At 44.4% G+C, this 23,371-nt stretch overlaps 1 protein-coding gene across 2 annotated transcripts in view; it reads right to left on the minus strand.

Annotated features, from left to right (window-relative positions):
* Positions 1-22,986, minus strand: part of GEMIN8 (gem nuclear organelle associated protein 8) — a 41,840-nt gene extending 18,854 nt beyond the window's left edge. Inside the window, exons 1-3 of one of the 2 annotated variants that reach the window (XM_083734594.1) lie at positions 22,900-22,986; positions 16,588-16,625; positions 9,148-9,586 (exon numbers count right to left, since the gene is read on the minus strand). In XM_083734594.1, coding sequence (XP_083590720.1) covers positions 9,148-9,586; positions 16,588-16,590 — 442 coding nt within the window. In that variant the 5' untranslated portion in view covers positions 16,591-16,625; positions 22,900-22,986. The remainder of the gene's footprint in view (positions 1-9,147; positions 9,587-16,587; positions 16,626-22,899) is intronic. The other variant, XM_083734595.1, reaches the window with a different exon arrangement.
* Positions 22,987-23,371: the final 385 nt, after the last annotated feature.

Genomic DNA, 23,371 nt, shown 5'->3' on the forward strand with positions numbered 1-23,371 from the left:
TTGAGTTGACTATTGTGAAAATGAAATTGAGGGGTACAAACATGGTGTGTTTTTTCAAGTTCCTTAAAAGAAGGGTGAGATTAAAAAGCTAGCAAATATGGGGCTTATTACTATAATAATAATAGCGGGTGGCACTGTGGTCTAAACCACAGAGCCTAGGTCTTGCCGACTGGAAGGTTGGCAGTTTGAATCCCCGCAACAGGGTGAGCTCCCGTTGCTCGGTCCCAGCTCCTGCCCACCAAGCAGTTTGAAAACACGTCAAAGTACAAGTAGATAAATAGGTACCGCTCCAGCAGGAAGGTAAACGGCGTTTCTGTGTGCTGCTCTGGTTTGCCAGAAGCGGCTTAGTCATGCTGGCCACATGACCCAGAAGTTGTCTGTGGACAAACGCTGGCTCCATCGGCCTATAGAGCGAGATGAGTGCTGCAACCCCAGAGTCAGGGGTGCCTTTATCTTTACTTTAAAGTGGCAAATTGTCACATATTTCAGATGAATTCTACCTTCAAAACTGATTTAGCTAATAGCTGGCAAGATCTGATGCAGTTTAATCACATGGGGTGGGCAGATCATGGGAGAAGTTTCAGTGAAAGCATGATTCAAATTTTAAACACATTTAAGAATGGCATGGGAATTAGCCACTGGGCAGCATCTGTTGCAGAAAGATAGGGATTCAACAGGTTATCTTGTACAAAACGGCAGGTAACTAAAAGTCTGTATCCAGCCTCTGTTTCGCCCAGATCCCTAACCTTCTCTTCCTGTGTGTGCATGCAAAATGTTGAATCCACTGGTTAATCTTGGTCTGACAGCAGGGCATGCCAGGTGTGATCTTTGCATTTTTGTATGTTTGCTTTGCTGTTGCTGCTGTTCAGTTTTAAATTAATTATTTGTATTCTACGCATTGTGACCAATTGTGACGGCTTATAGTTTTTAGCAATAAAGATTTTATTCATTCATGCATTCATGCATCAGTTCTGCAGACAAGTTCCTATAAATACACAGCAAAGTTTATGCTAAGGGTACAAACCAGAAAAGCCCTGCTTCCTAGATTCCATGTTACATCTTCTGCCCTGGGGACAAAGGGGGGACTTTTTATTTCTAACTCAAACCTGCTGCCTGGTGCTGAGGATATTTTGGTGTAGAGTTAAATTAACTGCCTCTCTAATCAGTTAACACAAGCATTACAAGTCAGAATTCACATTTTCTCTGTTTATTTTTGGAGTGAAATTCTTCGTTCCATTTGCTCTGTGAATAAACTTAACTTTTTGGTTAAAGTAAACTGGCATGTTAATCTGGTTCTTCTTAGAACAGATTCTAATTTAAACTTGACTGGAATCCAGGATCTGGCTTTTGAAGGCTGCTGTTGCCTCCCACTTGTCTCTCCTGCAATCTGAAATGTCACTGTAACATCCAAATGCTTAATTTCTGGATTATATATATAGCAGACTTCCAGAATTTAGACTGTGATGTAGTGCAGAAGCACATTTTGCTACACAATCGGATCACCTGGGTGGCATTGTGACAGTATTACCCAATAGTGGGGGCATTAGATATACAACATTAGGGGAATGTAACATTAAAAGGTAAAGGGACCCCTGACCATTAGGTCTAGTCATGGTTGCGGTGCTCATCTCGCTTCCGGCGTACAGCTTCCGGGTCATGTGGCCAGCATGACTAAGCTACTTCTGGCGAACCAGAGCAGTGCATGGAAACGCCGTTTACCTTCCCGCCGGAGCGGTACCTATTTATCTACTTGCACTTTGACGCGCTTTCAAACTGCTAGGTTGACAGGAGCAGGGACCAAGCAACGGGAGCTCACCCCTTCACGGGGGGAGATATTAAAGATTAACATTAAATATATATGCTAACATCAGGGCACGGATAGCTCAGTTTGTTAGAGCGTGGTGCTGATTACACCAAGGTTGCAGGTTCGATCCCTGTTATGGGATGGCTGCATATTCCTGCATTGCAGGGGGTTGGACTAGATGGCCCTCAGGGTCCCTTCCAACTCTACAATTCTATGATTAAAATATTTAACAGTAAAATGTAGAATCTCTCTCGCTTACTCACTCTCAGACACAATATTTTTCAAAATAAATGTCTCTTCTGAATGGGATAAAAACATAAGGAGGTATTCTTCCACATCTTGTAAAAACTGTTAGTCCACCAGGTCTTGGGAAGGGGATGGTGGTGAATATTATTATTATTATTATTATTATTATTATTATTATTATTATTATTAATTTATTTACATCCTGCCCATCTGATGAGGCCTGTTTTCTGCCTCTTTATTTCTTCTCCTTTTTGAAGGAATCTATCATTTCCAAGCTTTTTAGCTCCATTTTTAATAAAAGGCAATACATGACTATAAAAAAAAGGAAGCATAAAATGTCTCCTGATGCGAAGCAACAAATGAGAAACAGGCAATTGATATAATCTAATCTAGGATCTTAAATGTTTGGACCAAACAGAGTGCAAGTTCGATCTTCCTCTCATAAAAACCAAACCACAGTAAAATCAGCAGCTGGGAGAAAGCTGGACTTTCCTGGGAAAAGAGAAAGTGCAGGAAACAGAAACAGGATTTCAAGGTTACAGGCCAAGAGTGGGGCTCTGACAAGAAATCTCAGAGGGAGGGAATGACTTTTCCTGAGAGGTGCTCCTGGCAGTAATATCATTTGCTCCCCTCGCCAACAGCTGTTCTTACAGGCTCCCCTGAAGGAGCATGGAAGGGAAGAAAAATTACAGGAGGCCCTTAAGGCAGCTGCAGACACTAGCAGAGCAAATCCATAAAAAGGCCAAGCTTAGAAAAGACACTGATGGTGGGAAAGCCCAGAATCCTGAGGAGAATTGTCTACTGCTCTCTGCAAGGAGCCATCAACATGAAGCTCCCCTCAGTCCCTAAATATAGCATCTGCCCCAGCCATTTGCCAATCTGTTTAAATTACGTTTTTGCTTGTTTCAGAAATGACGCTTCCATGTATCTCAGCTCCGCAAAGTACAGCCAGTGGAATTTGTTCACTGTCTCTTACATTAATTGGGTAGCCTGAGCCCAACACAGTATTTGGGGCCATGCTATTTCCTTACTTAAATTAAAGCATGGTGAATTTCCTGCCAAACTATCTCTTGCCCTCCCCCCCTGTGGTTGTTCAATGGCTTTGGTAGCAAAAAGTCATGTGCAAATTTTATTTACTTCTTTTTTTTAAAGCAGATACCCACATTGGCAGAAGTTACGGGCAGAAAATATACTGAGAAGATCAAGAACAAATGCCATAGCGCTATGCACTGAAGAAAGGCAACGTGATTTGCAAAAGCTTTCTGGGTATCCCACTGTGTGATATGGTGAGGCAAGGCAAAGCCCAACTCAGGCGCAAGAGAAAGCCAGGTTCAGCCTGGACACAAGGCAAGACAAGGATCAGATTGGATATACTGCAGGGCTCAGTTGTCCTGCAACCTACAGTTGCTCTAGAAAGGAACACAATGAAAAAAGTCCTTATGTAGCAGCAGCAGCAGCAGCAGCAGCAGCAGCAGCAGCAGCAGCAGCAGCAGCAAGTGATACCTAATTGTTAGCCCCACTCACAATGCGAGGTGCTGCTGTACTAAAAAGGGTTAAACCACAGAGCCTAGGACTTTCCGATCAGAAGGTCGGCGGTTCAAATCCCTGCAACGGGGTGAGCTCCCGTTGCTCGGTCCCAGCTCCTGCCAACCTAGCAGTTTGAAAGCACGTCAAGTAGATAAATAGGTACCACTCTGGTGGGAAGGTAAGTGTGCTGCTCTGGTTTGCCAGAAGCGGCTTAGTCATGCCAGCCACATGACCTGGAAGCTGTATGCCGGCTCCCTCAGCCAATAAAGCGAGATGAGCGCCGCAACCCCAGAGTCGGCCACGACTGGACCTAATGGTCAGGGGGTCCCTTTACCTTTACCTTACTGCAATGGAGCAGGGGAGCCTCAGGTCTTCTGATCAGCAAATAAGCAGCCTTCTATTATGTTTTTGATTTTAATCTTGCTTGATTTAATATGCAGAAAAATCAAAGGCAAAGAAAATTCTTAGGTTGAGCATGGATGTGTTGAAAGTGAGGCCACCCATCATTCAAGAACTCTGCAAGCTTCTGCCAGTGTTTTATATTCCTTTCAGCTTTAAGAACTTCTCGGCAAATCTAAGAGGGCTATTTTGCTGTCTCGTGTTCTTTATAACCAGCATTTCTGAATAGCTTCACAACAGAATGCTGGATACATCTGACAGGTGCAATAACCCGGAAAAATGACTTCATGCTCTTCATAAACAGCCTCTGGGAAGTCATTTAAACACAACCACAAAAAGTCTCCTGCAGGTTAGAATTACCAGTTCTGCAAGGAACAATGAGAAAGAATTGCCAATTTAAAGCAATAATGTAAGCTATTAAATAATTTTGAATACGGTGGTGGGAGGGAGAATCACCGGATGTAAAGTCTTATACTGCAATGCTATGTACATCGTCTACTTCAAAATCCTACTGAGTTCTACTGGGATTACTCACAGGTAAGTGTGTGCAAAACTGCAGCCTTATTTCCTTACTGGAAAAACAACAACAAGAAGAAGAAGCAAATGGATGAGGTCTGCTGGGAAGGAATCATTTTGTAGCTTTCTAACAGTTGTTTCCACACTTTGCCTGCGGTATATTACTCTCTACAGTGCAATGATGTAAATAACTTGGCATATTGTAAAAGCTCAGCTAAGCACGGTTAGCACAGCTAGTTTGGGGGCCATCTAGGAGCCTAGCACATGATGTGAATTACAAAGGGTTGGAGAGCACTTGAGAAGAATTCAAAGAAAGAAAAGAAAAGCTGTTTGAAGAGAGAGGGAGAGAGAGAGAAAAAAAGAGTGGGTTTGGTGGAGGAAGGGGGAGAGACATAACACATCCTTATTGGAGTGTTAAATCAGGCGCAGGGTTTCAGGAGTTGCCAGTTTAAAAAATGCTTCACTGTCAAAGTTGGGAGTCGAGGCAGCGCACAGAACTGAGGCTGCAGTGTATAGAAGCCCACAGGCTGTCAGAATCTGAAGAGGTTCCTGGAGTGAGGGCGGAAAGCAGGAAGGAAGGAATGAAAAATATTTTAAGGCCAATTATTGTTCTTTTTTCTTTACCCTTGACTCTAAAGAATATGAAGTAGGTTTTTTTAAAAGGATTATATTCAGTCTTGACCACACCTCTCAACCGTTTGGGATTTTCCAGAACATTCCATGGGCACAGACAGCAAACCATGTATTAAGTCACAACACATCACTAGTAATGGGCAAACCCACCACACTCCCAATCAGAATTAAATCTGATTTGGAATTAATCTGGAAGATAGTTTCCCCCTCTGTCTCCTGAAAACCCCAAACGAGGCCCACAACTTTGGATTTGGTCTGGAGGTCTTGCTGCAGGGTGAAGATGACAAGGTCCACAGGCCTCAGTACCTGTCAAAGCACCTTAAAATTTCTGGACTGCCCTCACTTTGCACATATTACTAGGAAGGTGGGCAATGAGCAGTGGTAAGTTGCACAAAGAGGGTGGGGTAGATTTTAGGGATGCAAAAGAACCAGAGTCATCCCAGCATTTGCCCTCATTGGGATTTTAGATAGCTCCGCCCTGCCACAGGCTTCAACTTCAACTTTCGAACTAAGCACGGTTCTCCACTATGTCCAAACTTAGGAGCTGAAGTTAGCTAACAAACTATGATTTCAAACCATGGTTTGATAACCATCACCTAGCTGCACTTAGAAGTAAAATTTCTGACTTCTAGTGCTACGGGGAACTGTGCTTAGTTGAGAAGCAGAAGTGCATTCTTTTAAGAGGAAACGATGGTTGGCTGAATCAGGCCAGTGTCAGTGTCCTACTAAAAATCAATGAATGCAGAGTGAAGAGGCTAGAGTCTGTGGATTGAGACCGGGAGAAATAGGCTGAGGGCTTGAAAGAACAGGACAAAAGGAGAAATGGAAAGAGAAATACCCTCATTCTTATTGTTAAGTCAAGAAGCTGGGAAGGGCTCCACGGCCAGGTGAATTAAGCTCCACCCCCAGTTGCCATTCTCGTCACTCCCTATGAGTTTGGCTCCTGTGATCATAGAGGCTTCCTGCCTTTTTAGAACTTTTTCCAGGGTTATAAAACGTGCAAGGATTCCTCTACAAGCACAGGAGGTTTCCTGCTTCGGACTATCTCTCCCTCCTGCCACCTCCTCCAGCCAATAAGCATGGGAGAACTGTAGATTACAGTGATGATGCCTGGCATTTTTCTTTCTTCTTTTTAAACAGTCTACAGTTCCGTCAATATCAATATATATTACGAGGGGTTTTCTGCAGAGAATGAAAGAGGAAGCACGGTAATGCGGTTATCGCATTTGGCCTAATCAAATTCCGCCCTGAAATTCTGTTCTGCTTAAAAAACTGCACTCTGCAAAATCAATAGCTCTATGTAATTAAAGGCAGTGTTGGTGTATCTCTTCCACACACCCAGGTCTCAAGGGGCTGAGCGGGGGCACCACTCAGGCTATAATAGAGTTGGAAAGACACTCTTCCTCCTCCATCTCTGCTGTTATTCTTAATAGACACTCTAGTGGCTGAAACGGCTGCTGAGCAAGGAACTCTTGTTAGCCTAGAAAACAGGCGCTGCATTTTGTGAAAGCCTCAGTATAAAACGCACAAGGGAATCATGATTTTCTTCACATGGTAAAACTACGCCAGTCAAATAAAATAAAAAAACTCTCGAAAGCCCTTTTAACCCCAAGGCATTTTAACAAACTATTACACAGAGAAGATGCTACTGATTTGTCTAAAGGCTTCCTCTCCCCAAATACAGCACAGTTCCGATTATGAAAGTGGAATATAGTTGGGTTGGAAAGAGAGAAAGCCAACTTCCTGCAGTACTCAGAGGTTAAAGATGTCCTGGAATCAAGCCAAAGGAAGAAAGAAAGAAAAGCAAATGGCTGATCCATATTATAGGTTACGTCAGGGCTTCCTCCAGACTTCCAACAACACAGCCAGGAATTTCCATTGGGCTGCTCCAACTATCTGCTAAACTTAACCTTAAAAGTGCCAGATTCATATGTCTATACAGTGGTACCTCAGGTTATGAACTTAATTCATTCCGGAAGTCCATTCTTAACCAGAGGCGTGCATTCCCTATATAGGCCTCCCGCGGCCCCAGAAGCGGATTGCGTTCGTATCCCGGGGCAAAGTTTGCAACCCGGAACACCTACTTCTGGGTCTGTGGAGTTCATAACCTGAAGTGTTCGTAAGCAGGACTGTTCGTAACCTCAGGTACCACTGTATTAACAAGTACACTGACAGCACCTTATGGCTTTCAGGCTCAGCCAAGAAGAAGAAGAAGAGTTTGGATTTGATATCCGGCTTTATCACTACCCTAAGGAGTCTCAAAGCAGCTAACAATCTCCTTTCCCTTCCTCCCCCACAACAAACACTCTGTGAGGTGAGTGGGGCTGAGAGACTTCAGAGAAGTGTGACTAGTCCAAGGTCACCCAGCAGCTATATGTGGAGGAGCGGAGACGTGAACCCGGTTCCCCAGATTATGAGTCTACCATGCTTAACCACGACATCACACTGGCTCTCAGAAGACCCTCAAGAAGGGGGTTTTTCTAGGAATATTTCTGCCATGGTAAACAAACTGAAGAAGCAGTTCTGCAGGGAGCAAAAAGACGTAAGGTAGATGGTGGGGTGGCATAAAAGAAAAAAAAGAAATGAACTAACAGGGGGCTCCTTTTAGAGGTAGACTGATAGAGGTGCACAAATTCAGGTTCTGAATTCCAGTGCCATTAGATCAAAGACTTCAAGAAGGGGTGGAATTTCTTAATGGCAGGGTTTTTCCTCCCAGAAAAGCCCACTAGGCCAGTTCTGCCTCTCTCCTTTAACATGCCATGCCCTGCCCTGCATGTAAACCTAAACAAAGGTGCAGCTTTGTGTTGCAGATATAGGTCAACATCCACGAGACACATTTAAAGATGGGAATTGCAACTCTGTGAAGGTTCTCCGAAAAACTCACAGCAAATGACCATTCCCAGGGTTCTTTGGGGGATGCTATGGGTAGCATTCAACCAACTGCTCCCGGCGGTTGTGGGAAAACACAGAGCAGATTTAGGGGTGCGCACATGGGGAGAAGAGGGGGGAAGAATATTCACCTTAGTGCTACATTGAACGCAACCCAATGACTGTTAAAACCGCTATAAGAGCACTTTGAATGTATGGTGTGGATATAACCACGATCTGGGGCTTGAATCCAACATTACTTGTACTTAAGAGTAGACCAACTAAAATTAGGCCCATTCATTTCAGTGGGTGTACTCTGAGTAAAACCTAAGTGAGCTAGAACCCTTGGACAAGAGAGATCTGGATTCAAATTCTGTCACCCCAAGCTGCTCAGACGAGGTGGGATTTTGAAAGTATGCCCCTTGGACATGTTTGACCTGCTACTGAATTGCAAAATTTGCTTTAAAAGTTATTATTCTGGGCTAAGCTGCTACTAGCGCTTTATTGTTATCTTGTGGTTATTTACTTTCCAATGCTGTTTTTCATGGTATTTTATTCAGATTTGCATTTTTCATCAAATATTGCCATTTTAATATTTTGTATGTGTGTAAGCTGGCTTGTGGGATGCAGGTGGCGCTGTGGGTTAAAGCCTCAGCGCCTAGGACTTGCCGATCGAAAGGTCGGCGGTTCGAATCCCTGCGGCGGGGTGCGCTCCCGCTGCTCGGTCCCAGCGCCTGCCAACCTAGCAGTTCGAAAGCACCTCCGGGTGCAAGTAGATAAATAGGGACCGCTTACCAGCGGGAAGGTAAACGGCGTTTCCGTGTGCGGCTCTGGCTCGCCAGAGCAGCGATGTCACACTGGCCACGTGACCCGGAAGTGTCTCCGGACAGCGCTGGCCCCTGGCCTCTTAAAGTCAGATGGGCGCACAACCCCAGAGTCTGTCAAGACTGGCCCGTACGGGCAGGGGTACCTTTACCTTTACCTTTTAAGCTGGCTTGTGAGGGCTTGGTCCTAAAAGGCAGCCAAAAACCGATCACTAAATGTATGTATGTATGTATGTATGTATGTATGTGTGTATGTATGTTATAGATCAAAGAAAGAGAGAAGGGAGTAGCTGTATTAATAACATGGGGAACATGGTCGAAGGCACTTACGCAGCTCTTCCCGGTGCTTCTCTGTTTGCTCAAAATACTGGCGGAGCTCTTCTGTGATCTCCATGTTGCTCAAGTCACACTCGATATCTGCTTCGTCTTCGGAGTCGGTGTCTGTTTCAGAATCGCTCTCCACGACCCCCCTGCCTGCGGCATTACGTGGGGCATGTTGAGACCTGGGAGGGAGCCTGGGTTGGCTCCCTCGTGTGAAAGCAGAATAGGACCCGGTCCTCAGGGGCTCCCCTTCATCCCAATCAGAGTAGCGTCCACTGGGAAGACTTTCAGAAGGAGAAAATGGCAGATTGTACAAGGACTCCATGGCTTTCCTGTAAGCATATCGGTGCCTGCTCATCCACTCCATGGCTTGGTTGTAATGCTTCCAGTATCTCGCATAGACATTTTGGGAATACCATGGTCCTTTCTCTTGAAGCACTGAATCCCCCTAAGAACATGGGCAAAGATAAAAAAAAATCAATTATTTCTACAGCATGTCCTCCATCTCCCAATTAATTCATGCAGCCCATTCCTGCCACTAATTCGGAAAGCGATGCAACTTTCTGTCCTACTATTAGCTCAGTCCCAAGCACATGACTCTTAGGTGGTTATCACATTAAGGTGGTTGATAAAATATTTTGATTTATAAGGCACTGGCAGCTTTGCACCAATCCTAAGATCACCTAAGTTGACAGAAGTCCCCAGGAGCCTGAAATCGGGTAGCTTAGTAGCTCCAAGTGGATAAGAGATAAGGCCACAGGTTGTGCTTGCTCTGTGTCTACTATAACTCTATCCTTAAAGTAAGGGAGTGCATTTCCCTTGATTCATCCAAGCCAGAAGAGTATCGCTCATGTAACTAGGGTATCCTTTTGCTCCTTGGCCACCTTCTTCTGTTCAAGGCAACCTACAATTAAATCCAGCATTTGTTTACACAGAAGAATCAATCAGATGTGCAACCTCCTTTGCCCATGGAAAAAATCATCTCTAATCAGCGAGATACAATGTGCAACAGTTCAATAAAGCATCTCTCTCTGTCAACACACACTTGTGAACCTGGTTGCACAAACTCAACCCATTTGCTTAAGTGGAAAAGGATGCTCAAATAGCTAAACAGCGGTGGAGTGAGAGCTAAATGGAGTGCAGAGATCCCTCAAGCATTTAAGCTGACAAGAGATTTAGCAAGGCAGTCCCAGTTACGTTATCTAGTGTCTCTTCCCTCCACTATGCAGATGACCTGGGGGTCTCTAACTGAAGAGACCCCCATGAATACCGTTTCTCTCTCCCTCTTTTTCAAAGGAGAGAAATCATGTGAACAGGAGCTCAAAACTATTGGCGTTGGCATGGAAGACGACATGCCATGTCATCTGTGTGTGGGGTGTCCTGCTCCTCCATCAAGTGAAGACAACATGAACCAAGGCACTGACACCCCCTCCCTACTAGGCACCCCAAAAAAACCCCAATTCACTAATATGGTGAGAAACATTGCACTCTTATTTCAACATGAAAAACCTGTCAAGATTAACTGGAGGTCATGAAACAGACCAGAGTCTCCGTGCTTTATGAATATACATTTTGGAGGCAAAATCCTGAACGCTTCAGAATTTGACAGGATTGACTTCTGCCGCGCGAGTATTCCGCCCTAAACTATTAAGAATAAATGAATTCCAAAAGCCTAATTGTATTTACTCTTGCCATTCAGTTTTGACAATAAGTCTTAAGAGGTCAGTCTCCTTTTGTTTATGGCTAGTTTCACTTTCTGGTTCCCATGGACTAATAGGACGCACTTTTTTGTGTCAGACATACTTGAATACAAGTAGAAGTCTCCCCCTCCCCTCCCAGCCCATCTCTGAAAGGCTTTGGTGGGGGAGGGGCGGAGCCCTAACAATGGGCTTGATATGCATCCCACTGAAGTCAATGGCAACATTCCCATTATTTTAATGGCGCTGGACTGCTCCCAATGGTCTTTGGAAACCAGCTTTTAAGAACAAGGGCAAATAGCTCCAAATTATTTTTATATGCAACTTTTAAAATTAAAAAGTTCACACTTTCACAATTTTGTATATATTTAAAATTTCAGAAAATAATATTGGGAACATCAGGACTTACAGTGCAGTCCTAACTACACCAACTCTTGTTTAATTTAATGGGGCTTACTTCCTTGTTATGACTGCAGCCTTAGCTGTAGAAGCCATATTTATTTCAGTGGGTCTACTCTTAAGTATTACCAAGTCTGGATCTAACCGAATCAATTCGGTTCCGGGTTTGGTACACCACATTCTGGATGAAAATAAAATGCCAGGTGGTGATTGTACCATTCTGAGCATCTGGTAGAATTGCATCCCAGAACTTTATCATCTCAAAAAGTACATGGATCGCTGTGCATTTGAAAGTGACCCACATCAAATGTCCACTAGCTTAACCTTTTCCCTAACGTGCTACCTTTACCTATGTAGCTCTGAATTAGTCACATAGCCAAGTCAAGACAGTATCCATTTTGAAAGCAACTGCACTATATTTTAATAAGGTTTGCTAGCTTTACTCACTGAATTTTTAAGTATACATCACCAATAGTTCTAACAGTTTTGAGTGGCTGTTTACTCTCTCTCTCTCTCTCTCCTGCTCCGCTGCAAGGCAATGCTGAAGCGCAAAATATTATCAGCTGTTCTTTTTAACCAAACTGTTTCTCAAGCGGATCTTGGTGGCGACTGCAGCAAAGAAAGTGGAATACAGCTGGCTGATTTGCCTAGCTGTTGTTAATTTAGGAGAGGAGCACAAAGGATCGTTTCAAGTAGTCAGAATTGTGATTCTGATGCTTAGCCAAATACTTCTTTTAGGGGGAATGAGGGGAGGAGGAGGAAGGGGAGGAGGAGAAGGGGTGGAAGTGACCCTGGGAAACCTCAGAATGCTGTAGGGAATGTTAAGAAGAAGCCTAGGTGTTTAAAAACATTTAAAAGGGGGAGGGAGAGAGAGAGAGAGAGAGAGAGAGAACTATAAAGCCCAGTTGAATCAATTGTATTATGCATTGCATCAGTTGAAACAATTGTTTACACATCACCACCATCATCAGGCTGTTTCCAATTGGGTCTTTCCACTGGCTCTGTAACCCAAATGAGGTTTCTGTTACTGGAAAGTGATTTTCACTTTCCCCCTCTTTCCTCTGCAGATCCCTCTCAAAATCCGCTCCAGAAGATTGGGGAACAGTATGGCAGGTGGCACAGAGAAAGGGGCACTATGCAGAAATCGCCTCCCTCTCTCCTTTTGGCTCATAGAAGCCTCCACTGGATCAAAGAGCCTTCCATCAGTGGAGGAACTCAATTGGACACAACCCAAATCATCATCACCATCATCATCTTCTTCACCACAACATATGGCCTTCCTGAGCTGTATACAGCGGTACCTTGGAAGTCCAACGGAATCCATTCTGGAAGTCCGTTCGACTTCCAAAACCAAGGAAGCTCCTGCAGCCAATCGGAAGCCACGGAGGACGTTCGGGTTCCAAAGAACGTTCGCAAACCGGAACACTCACTTCTGGGTTTGCGGCATTTGAGAGCTAAAACGTTCAACTTGCAAGGTGTTCGGGATCCAAGGTAATACTGTGTATTATGCTTGCAGTGCTACCTTTCACAGACCTCTTATCTCGAGAATCTCATGTCTTAAAATGTATGCAACATAACACTCATGGTTTTAGGTCTGTGCATTTATTATGCCAAAAATTGCATTTTGCTTCGACTCCTATTCCCAGCCGCTTCCTTATTTACCCTGCAAGAAGCGGTCAAGTGTCATTTAGGGGGACACATAAATACGTGGAACAGAGCTGCAAACAAACAAGTGTTTGCAAACACAGCTACTAATTCCTAATAGGGGTTGGCTGCAGCTTCTTGTCAATTCTACACTGGGGGCAAACCTGTGAAATAGCCCCAATGGAGTGAAGGGAGAGGAAGATTCCTCAGTTAGGGCTTCCTGAGCTCAACTTCTTCTTGATTATATAGGAGGGGCTTTATCCATCCTCAGAGTCTTTCCTCCTCCTATATTTCTGATTCCTCTACATACAGGTACATGACTCAACTGTTTTCAGCAGCACATGCACTTCTTCACATAGAATCAGCACTGTGGACTCTGTAACCAACTGCTATCCATGTACTGCAACTATTCGCTGCAAGCTGCCCAGAGGCATTTGTGTTTCGCAGCACCACTCAAATGCTGCAGGGATAAACACAGAGACAGAATCCAACAAATGTTTGTTGGGTCCCAAAGGCCCACCCGCCTCACGCCCCATTTCTCCTTCCTCCAAATCTGCCATGATGCCCTCTTTACGCTTAACCATTCTAAGCAATCTGAGCACATGTCTTTATTATGAGACAAAGCTTTAAAATGCTCGTTTGTTAAGGAAGGACTCACTGGCCATCCCCTTTCCCCATTAAACACACACACACACAGTCTCTCAGTTAAAAATGTGCCTGTGACCCCCCACAAAAATAACAATACTCTACAAAATTATTCATATATATATATATATATATATATATATATGCAGGTTTTGGTGTCCTCGGGTGTCTTCCCGTGTAAAAGTTGGGGTGTCTAGGCGACGTTTCGATGAGGTCTCACTCGTCATCTTCAGGCTGGTGCTTTCGGCTTCTTGTTACTGGAACAGAGCGGGATCTCAATGTTTGAGTTCCTATAAATACTGTAGAGGGGGTGTGGTGTCTAGCCTCCAATGTTCTGGGCAGAGAGGAAGTTCCCAGGCTAGTGTGCCTTTTCTTCTTTTGTTCCTTAATTACTTGAGAGATACCTTGAGTGATTTCTTGAGTGATATCCTGAGTACCACTTAGGTGGGTCATTAGGTGTGGATTAGTTGCTAAAGTCTTTGTGTCTTGACCTCTTGAACTTTGTGAAGAGTTTTCCTGAGAAGATGGCTGTATTGCACTTAGTTGTGCTTTGGCTTGGCTTCGTGTATAGGGGCGAGCTGTGGTTTTGTGGCTTGTGTCAGCCAGATCTGTGTAGGGATTGCAGGGGGGTGCGGCATCCGGAGGTGCCACCATGGATTGGCTACTGGATGGTGTCAGTAATTCATCTGTGGAGAGGGTCTGGGTTTGGGTCTGGTGTGGTTGATTGGTGTTGGCGTTCTGTGTGCCTCTGGATCTGGTGTCAGTTTTTGTGGGGAGGGCTAATTTCCAGATGTCTGGCAAGCGGGATGTGTCGTCACGCTTGTTCATGTTGTGAGGGTGTTTCTCTATCTCGATGGCTTCCATGATTATTCTCTTGTGGTGATGTTCCGTGTTAAAGAGCAATTTGGAATCTGCAAAATTAATTTCGTGTCCTGTTTCTTTCATGTGTTGGAAAAGAGAGGAAGTTTTTTCTTCTTTTTTGACGGCATTCTTGTGTTCTGCGATACGTGCATTTATTCGTCTGTTTGTTTGTCCAATGTACGTGGCTGGGCAGACTTTGCAGGGTATTTCATAGATCCCTTGGTTTTCCAACTGGATTTTATCCTTGGGGTTTCTGAGGATATTGGCTATTTTTTGGTTGGTGCAAAAGGCTGTTTTGATATTGTGTTTATGGAGGATTTTGCTAATTTTATCTGTAGTGCCCTTGATATAAGGAAGGAGGGCCATGCCATTGTTTTCTTCTGTGTCTTGGTTTTTGGGGGGTGTTTCCTTTTGGGAAAAAGGAAACACCCCCCAAAAACCAAGACACAGAAGAAAACAATGGCATGGCCCTCCTTCCTTATATCAAGGGCACTACAGATAAAATTAGCAAAATCCTCCATAAACACAATATCAAAACAGCCTTTTGCACCAACCAAAAAATAGCCAATATCCTCAGAAACCCCAAGGATAAAATCCAGTTGGAAAACCAAGGGATCTATGAAATACCCTGCAAAGTCTGCCCAGCCACGTACATTGGACAAACAAACAGACGAATAAATGCACGTATCGCAGAACACAAGAATGCCGTCAAAAAAGAAGAAAAAACTTCCTCTCTTTTCCAACACATGAAAGAAACAGGACACGAAATTAATTTTGCAGATTCCAAATTGCTCTTTAACACGGAACATCACCACAAGAGAATAATCATGGAAGCCATCGAGATAGAGAAACACCCTCACAACATGAACAAGCGTGACGACACATCCCGCTTGCCAGACATCTGGAAATTAGCCCTCCCCACAAAAACTGACACCAGATCCAGAGGCACACAGAACGCCAACACCAATCAACCACACCAGACCCAAACCCAGACCCTCTCCACAGATGAATTACTGACACCATCCAGTAGCCAATCCATGGTGGCACCTCCGGATGCTGCACCCCCCTGCAATCCCTACACAGATCTGGCTGACACAAGCCACAAAACCACAGCTCGCCCCTATACACGAAGCCAAGCCAAAGCACAACTAAGTGCAATACAGCCATCTTCTCAGGAAAACTCTTCACAAAGTTCAAGAGGTCAAGACACAAAGACTTTAGCAACTAATCCACACCTAATGACCCACCTAAGTGGTACTCAGGATATCACTCAAGAAATCACTCAAGGTATCTCTCAAGTAATTAAGGAACAAAAGAAGAAAAGGCACACTAGCCTGGGAACTTCCTCTCTGCCCAGAACATTGGAGGCTAGACACCACACCCCCTCTACAGTATTTATAGGAACTCAAACATTGAGATCCCGCTCTGTTCCAGTAACAAGAAGCCGAAAGCACCAGCCTGAAGATGACGAGTGAGACCTCGTCGAAACGTCGCCTAGACACCCCAACTTTTACACGGGAAGACACCCGAGGACACCAAAACCTGCATTCCTGTACCCGTGAAAATCTACGAAAGCAAATATATATATATATATATATATATATGGTCCCAATGAGTTCAAAGGTGCTTATGACCAGGCAAGCAAGTGTAGTAGGACTGCAACACAAAATAATATGCCACTGGGGTTAAAAAGCAACAACTTGTGCTTGAAGTAGCTGCCTTCCATGCTTGTCACTGGGTAATTAGCAGCTGAGATAGATGCCCCTGCCTGCTCATTTCATGCCTGCCTCCTCAATCAGGTTATCTTGACAGGCTGCTCTGTTGTGTGTCTCTCCCCATCACCTCCTTTACACAAGGCGATATGATTTGTAAGTAGCCCTATGGTGGTATTGGGCAAGAGATCAGCCAACTTGGCCAGAGCTACTGAGAGCTGTGTGGTAGAAGGACCCACCCAGGCTATTCTAGCTTCTTCTCCTTTCTCACACTTCAGAGCACCTTTGACAAGCCTATACATATGTGAATATCAATTTTAGTAACAATGGATTCTGTGTTTTAACCTTTCGTATGCTGCTTCGAGAGGTTTTGTAAAAAGCGTTGAACGAACAACAACAATATATTAATGTGGATCTAGGTACCACAGCACACAATTTGAATACTAAACTGATACATGCCAAAGACCATCAACAAATAGAAAGGATCTTACCATGATCTATGGGAATGTGCACCAGTGACCGATACAAACTAAAAGACAAAAGGAAAATAAATAGGTGAAGAAATCAAATGTTTACATAGAGAGGAGTACAAAATTAAGCCTGTAGCCAGTTAGGGTTTCAGATTCAACTCGAGGTGCTTGTTTTGATCTTTAAAATGCAAGAAGGTTCAAGGCTAAGGGGTGGACTTTGGTAATATGGAGCCCTGAACGAGGACAAGATTTGATGCCCTCCTCGTTCTGGCCTTCTGTTCTGCACATACTCTCAAGTGCACTACGGCGTAGTTGTGGCAACTCAAATCGCCCAACTGACCAGGGCCTAACTCTGAGTAGGTGCTCATATATACAAATAATGAGGGATGTGCAATACTAGCCACATGGGGTGCAAGCAGGAACTCCAATTATCTTTTGCAGCAAGATTTTTTCCATCGCTAAAGCCCAGTGGATCTGAATGAAAGGAGATGAGTGATATCAGGATTGCATCCATTCATCTGAAATGCAAATTAGGACACTACTACAAGGCAGCACAAAGGCACAGCTAGCACAATTGTACAGCTGAGAAAGGGCGAGCAAGAGAAAAAGAGAGAGAGAGAATGATCATTACTCACTCACCCTTTGCCGCAAAAGGTGTTGGAAGTTCATACACCCTTGCCGACAGACTACTACTCGCATGGGAAAAGATCTGAAATTTCTCAGGCCCAAAGATGCTAAGGAGATGGAATTTACAGTCATTCTCCCTAGTTTTCAAGGGAAGCAGAAAAAACCTACAGGAATACTAAGCTGGCGGTGATTATTAACAGAAGACTGCAGAGATTCTGCTGTACTCTGAGCCTGCAGATCTGTAGCACATTAAGCTCCAGTTCCATTTTGTATGTCCCAAACCGTTCTGTTTCCCATGCTCCAGCTCTTTTAAAGTTTGTCCATGTCTCTCATAGTTTATACATGCTCACTGAATTTCTTTAATATGACACATCTGGTCTCTGGCAAGGTCGCTGTTATAAGTATAACAAGGTTCCTTTCCCACATTTAGGATACAGAGTCTTTTGTATTTGCCTTTCCTGTTTCCTGACTATTCTTAGGGTGGCATTCAACTAAGTTTGACTCAGAGTAGACCGACTGAAGTTAATGAACACTAAATTAGGTCCATTAATTTCAACGGGTTCTACTCTGAGTAAAGCTTAGCTGGCCAAATATCTTTATTAATAGACTGACTGCCTGAATCAAAAAGAATCACCTCTGAACTGTCCCAGGTATATGCAGAAGTGTTTCAGACAAGGGCAAATGTTTTCCACTTTGCATTTTGCATTCGACAATCTGGCAGCTTGACAGGAGCCAACACAACTGTAGACTCAAAAGTTTAGTTTGTGAACAGCTGCTGGTTGTTGAAGCCACTGTGTGCACGACGTCTTGATTTCCGTCACAAGGTGGCACCAAAACTATATGAACTGGGGGTGCTGCTTGCCCGAGTTTATTTTATAAATCCAGGGTGGGAGCTGATGGAAATCCAACAACACAGATTTTCCATCCTTAATGTAAATGAAAATATTATCTGGTCCCATGTGGATTCTTATTATTATGTATTAAATTTCTTTACTGCCCTTCACCGGAAGACTACAATATATAAAACTGCAATATTAAAAAACCACAAAAAATACATAGCATAATAACAAACAAAAACTAAAACCCTCACAGTTTAAAAGGCCATAGATTGTTTAATTAGTCAAAGGCCTTGGAGAAGAGGAATAATGATGATAATAATAATTGATTTATACCCTGTCCCTCTTGTTGGGTTACCCCAGCCACCCTGGGCAGCTCCCAACAAAATATTAAAAACACGATAAAACATCAAACATTAAAAGCTTCCCGATACAGGGCTGCCTTCAGAGATCTCCTAAAAGTCAGATAGTTGTTTATTTCCTTGACATCTGATGGGAGGGAATTCCACAGGGCGGCCACCACTACTGAGAAGGTCCTCTGCCTGGTTCCCTGTAACTTCGCTTCTCGCAGGGAGGAAACCGCCAGAAGGCCCTCAGAGCTGGACCTGAGTGTCTGGGCTGAACGTTGGGGGTGGAGACGCTCCTTCAGGTATACTGGGCTACTCACAAAATGTTTCTGCCTAGCACCTAAAGATATGTAACTAAGGCACCAGGCGAGCCTCTCAGGGGAGAGTATTCCACAAATGGGAAGCCACTGCAGAAAAGGCCCGTTTTCGTATTGCCGCCCTCTGGACCACTCGTGGAGGCACACAAAGGGCCTTAGATGATGACTGCAGGGATATGCACCCACACATACATCACAGAAGACCAGATCAATGAGTTTCCTACAGTAGTGGATCCCAAACTTCCCACCTGCCCCATTTTTTTTGCTGAGGCTCGTTTTTTTTTTTTTTTAAAAAAACTTGTGGTAGGCATTGTAATGCACTATGCTAGATGCTGAATGATTTTTAATTGCATTTCTACACAGATGCTGTGGGCCACCTGTATGCAGCTTGCGGGCAACTGGTGGTCTATGGACTTCCGTTTGGGAATCCCTGTCCTAGAGTATCCTCCTCAAGTTCAGACAGACAAAAAGGCAATACAGGGCCATAAAGGCAAGAAGCTGATAAGGGCAGTTTTCATCCACTCTTGGTGGCTGGAGCCTGGATACCTCGCAAAATATTAAGGGAATCTGCTGTGCCAGAACACTTTAATACAAATGCAATTAACCCAGTGGCAAAAGTTCTCATTGTTTTACACACTTAATCCTTCCTCTAAGCAACATTTCCTCCATCCCAGCTGATTGCCACTGTTGCAAAACCATAAACACCAACATGGGGCCTCTCAGGAATTCATGACCCTGGCAAGGGAACGCGTTCTGTAACTTTATGGGAAAACCACCACATTCCTGAGAAGTGGAATTGTGGGTTACGAAGTCTTGGCTGTGCTTAACGGGGATAGAGAAAGAGAGAATAGATTAATGGCAGAAAGGGTTCAGATTGCTAATCTGTTTCAGCCACCATGATGAGAACAAGGGACTTGGTTTAAGAAAAGAGGAACTAATTTGTAACAAATTGGAATAACTCCTCCAGCATAAACTGCAGAAAGTAGCATTTTACTAGTAGTAAACAAAGTCGCTGAGGCAATTTAAAAAGCTCTACTCCAGATTATGCAGACATCAGAAGTCTCTGACCTTTTCCCTCAGACTAGAGAGGTGGATTCCTCACCCAAATGTCAACTTTTTGTCCCTTATAAAAACAGAAAAACCACACAGAGTGGTGGACTTTCATTCACCATTATGATTTCTATAATTGCTAACATTTGCTAGAAAAATCTGATTCATCTTCTAAGTGGCTGCTCTATGTTAATAATGCTTGGGATTTAGATCTAAAGCAATGGAGGCTCTAAGAAACTCTGTTCTGCCTCAACATTCAGCCTTACCCTGCATTTCTGCACAAGTTAATTCTGATGGTAAATGTAATAAATTATCGCATGCATGCAAATCCCCAAGTGTGCATGAGTGGCTGGCTCTGAAACTGCTACATCCAACAGCTGCGCCAATTTAAACCCTGTACAGCTTTAAATCCTGTGCAGATTTCATTTCTCATGTCAGAAAAGTTAAGTCTGTTCGTCTCAGCATGACATGACTGCACATAACATGTATTTAAAAGGAAAACCAGGACCAAAGTGACCCAAACTTTAACCATGCAATATGTCACACACTTTTCGGGGGGGGAGGGGCAAGTGTGCAGATATGTATTTGGGTAACTCATTTTGCTTGTTAGCTTTGAGGAGGGGCAAGTAGTTCAGGCTACTGAAACAATGGCACTGGAAATCTGACTCACAGAAGCACAATCCTATGTATGTCTACTCAGAAGTAAGCCCTGGTGTGTTCAACAGGATTTATTCATAGGAAATTGGGTACTGGAGTGCAGCCTAAAGGATGAACTGTAGCGATGAAAACCTCCAAATATACTGGCAGATATCTGATTAGTAAACGTAGTTAGGTTGGTTGCATTGTCTTCTAGGATATTACCATATTTATGGTCATTTTCTTGGTTTTTTAAAAGACATAAAAGGGGGAGGGCAGGACAGAGAGAATGCAGTGCTTTCTTAACTAGAAATTAAAATGTTACCTAGATCCCATATTTCTTTGATATGTGGGCTTATCAACAGTAAGGACCAGACAGAGGATACAGTGGTACCTCTGGTTATGAACTTAATTCATTCTGGAGGTCCGTTCTTCAGCTGAAACTGTTCTTATCCTGAGGCGCGCTTTTGCTAATGGGGCCTCCAGCACGTGATTTGCGTTTGCATTCTGGGGCAAAGTTTGCAACCAGGAGCAGCTACTTCCAGGTTAGAGGAGTTCATAACCCAAAGCATTCATAACCCAAGGTAAAGGTAAAGGTAAAGGGACCCCTGACCATTAGGTCCAGTTGTGGCCGACTCTGGGGTTGCAGCGCTCATCTCGCTTTATTGGCCGAGGGAGTAGGCGTACAGCTTCCGGGTCATGTGGCCAGCAGGACTAAGCCGCTTCTGGTGAACCAGAGCAACACACAGAAACGCCGTTTACCTTCCCGCCGGAGCGGTACCTATTTATCTACTTGCACTTTGAAAGCATTCAAACTGCTAGGTTGGCAGGAGCAGGGACTGAGCAATGGGAGCTCACCCCGTCGCGGGGATTCGAACTGCCGACCTTCTGATCAGCAAGTCCTAGGCTCTGTGGTTTAACCCACAGCACCACCCGCGTCCCAATTGTACAGTGGTACACGAGGTATCACTGTACAATTGTTCCTAGCCAAAAATTTTCACTTTTAAAAAATAGCAGTTGCCCCATGTCAGCTTCACTCTATTTTCCCACCAACTAGGTTAGTGATTTATATTTAATTATTGCATTTATATGGCACTTTTTCTCAGAGGAGCTCAAGGCATGATTCCACCCCTTCCCATTTTATCTTCACAACAACCCTGTGAGGTAGGTTAGGCAAAGCGACTGGGACCGGCCCAGGGTCACCCAAGTGAGCTTCATAGATGAGTGGGTATTTGAACCCTGGTCTCCCAGGCCCTAGTCCAACGCTCTAATCATTACAGCAGAGTTATTATGCTAAGACCAAGACATAAAATGTGCATAAGAATAGAAAAGATGTTATTATGCCACCCGCAAGAAATATACCAAACACCATTTCCTGAATACTGGATTTCTAAATAAATAAACAAGCAACCCCTGCCCTGGAAACCAACCATAAACAGTTCTGCTCAATGCATGGGATGTTTACATAAACATAAGTAGCACAATAGAGCAAGCACCTCAGTTTTAAAGATTTGTCACTTACAGTAGACTTGCCAGACTCCATGCCCCACAACACCTGACTTTATTTTTCATCTCATCTACTGCATTTGTAACCCACCCTTCCACCAGGGTGGCTTGCAACCGTTCTCTCCTCACCCATTTTATATGTAACTTCGCTCAGCGAGCTTCAGGGTTGAATACAAATTTGAACCTGGCTCTCCAGTCTCAGTTCTGTAATCTAGCCACGGCATCACATGTTGTTCTCAATATATGCCAGCAATAAATTAACAGCTGCCTAGGAGGCAGACGTCCACCAGGGGGTAGCTTTCTCCTAGCCAAGCAAGTCTTCACGAGAATCGGTATCATATAAAGTGGGCTGCTTAATTTAAAATAATAATAATAATAATAATAATAATAATAATAATAATACAGCACTTCTGTTTATAAACCAGCTGCCCAATCTTAATCCCCTTCACCTTGAAGAGTAGAAGGCAAGAAAGCCTCAGGAGTATCCTTGCTATATTTTGCGAGTATTTTGAGGGCAGCAGCCCAGAAAAGACCACCTTTCCTCAGCTGGGTACCCTTAGCCATGGCTCATCTTGGCTGGGAAAGGCTGGTGTGGCCAAAGTTAGAGATTAGACGCCCAAATGGTCTGGCTGGGTCTCTAAGGCAAGCTTCCTCAACCTCGGCCCTCCAGATGTTTTTTTGGCCTACAACTCCCATGATCCCGAGCTAGCAGGACCAGTGGTCAGGGATGATGGAACTGTAGTCTCAACCTGGAGGGCAGGTTGAGGAAACCTGCTCTAAGGCGTTGCGTGCCCTCCCATTAACTCCGGGAAGCGAATTCCCACGGGGCGATGGGAACAGGATGCGGGAAAGAGCAGGATCCAATCCCTCCCCTCGGCAAGAGCCGCGTGGACAGCAAGGCACCTGCCCTTGGGAACTCCTGGTCTATTTCTCCGCTGAGGTGCTTCAGGAGCGGCACCGGCAAAGCCCCCACCCCACTGCAAAAGTAACTGGCTGGGATCGGGGCAAACATACTTCGGGCGTAGGGCGCGCAGCAAGAACCGAAGACCGCGCCGCGCCCGGCTCTTCCTTCCTGCAGGCGGGGAAAGGGAAGAGGTGGAGTCTCGCTGCGACCGGGAAGCCAAGCGCCCGAGCTGCGTCTCTTTCGCGGGGAGAGGGCGGCATCTGCTGGATCGGAAGCGCGTTAACGCTGTGCCTGGAAAGAGAATTGGCTGCCTGTGCCTCATGCTTTTAAAGCACGTTCAACGCAGGCGCCCACCCACCCCACATTCTGGGAACTGTAGTTTGCCCAGGGTGCTGGGAATTGCAGGTCGGGTAAATTACAGTTCGCGTGCGTGTGTGAGCTTTTAATACATTGTGTTTTAATGCCCTAACCCGCCTTAACAGTGAAAGGCAGGTAATTAATAATAATAGTAATAATCATCTCTAGTAAGTATGACCAACAGGCAGGAATTTGTAGTCATACTTACCCAATGGTAAGGCTTGG

Source organism: Podarcis gaigeae (genome assembly GCF_964106915.1).
Source record: "Podarcis gaigeae genome assembly, chromosome: 4".
Lineage (NCBI taxonomy): Eukaryota > Metazoa > Chordata > Lepidosauria > Squamata > Lacertidae > Podarcis > Podarcis gaigeae.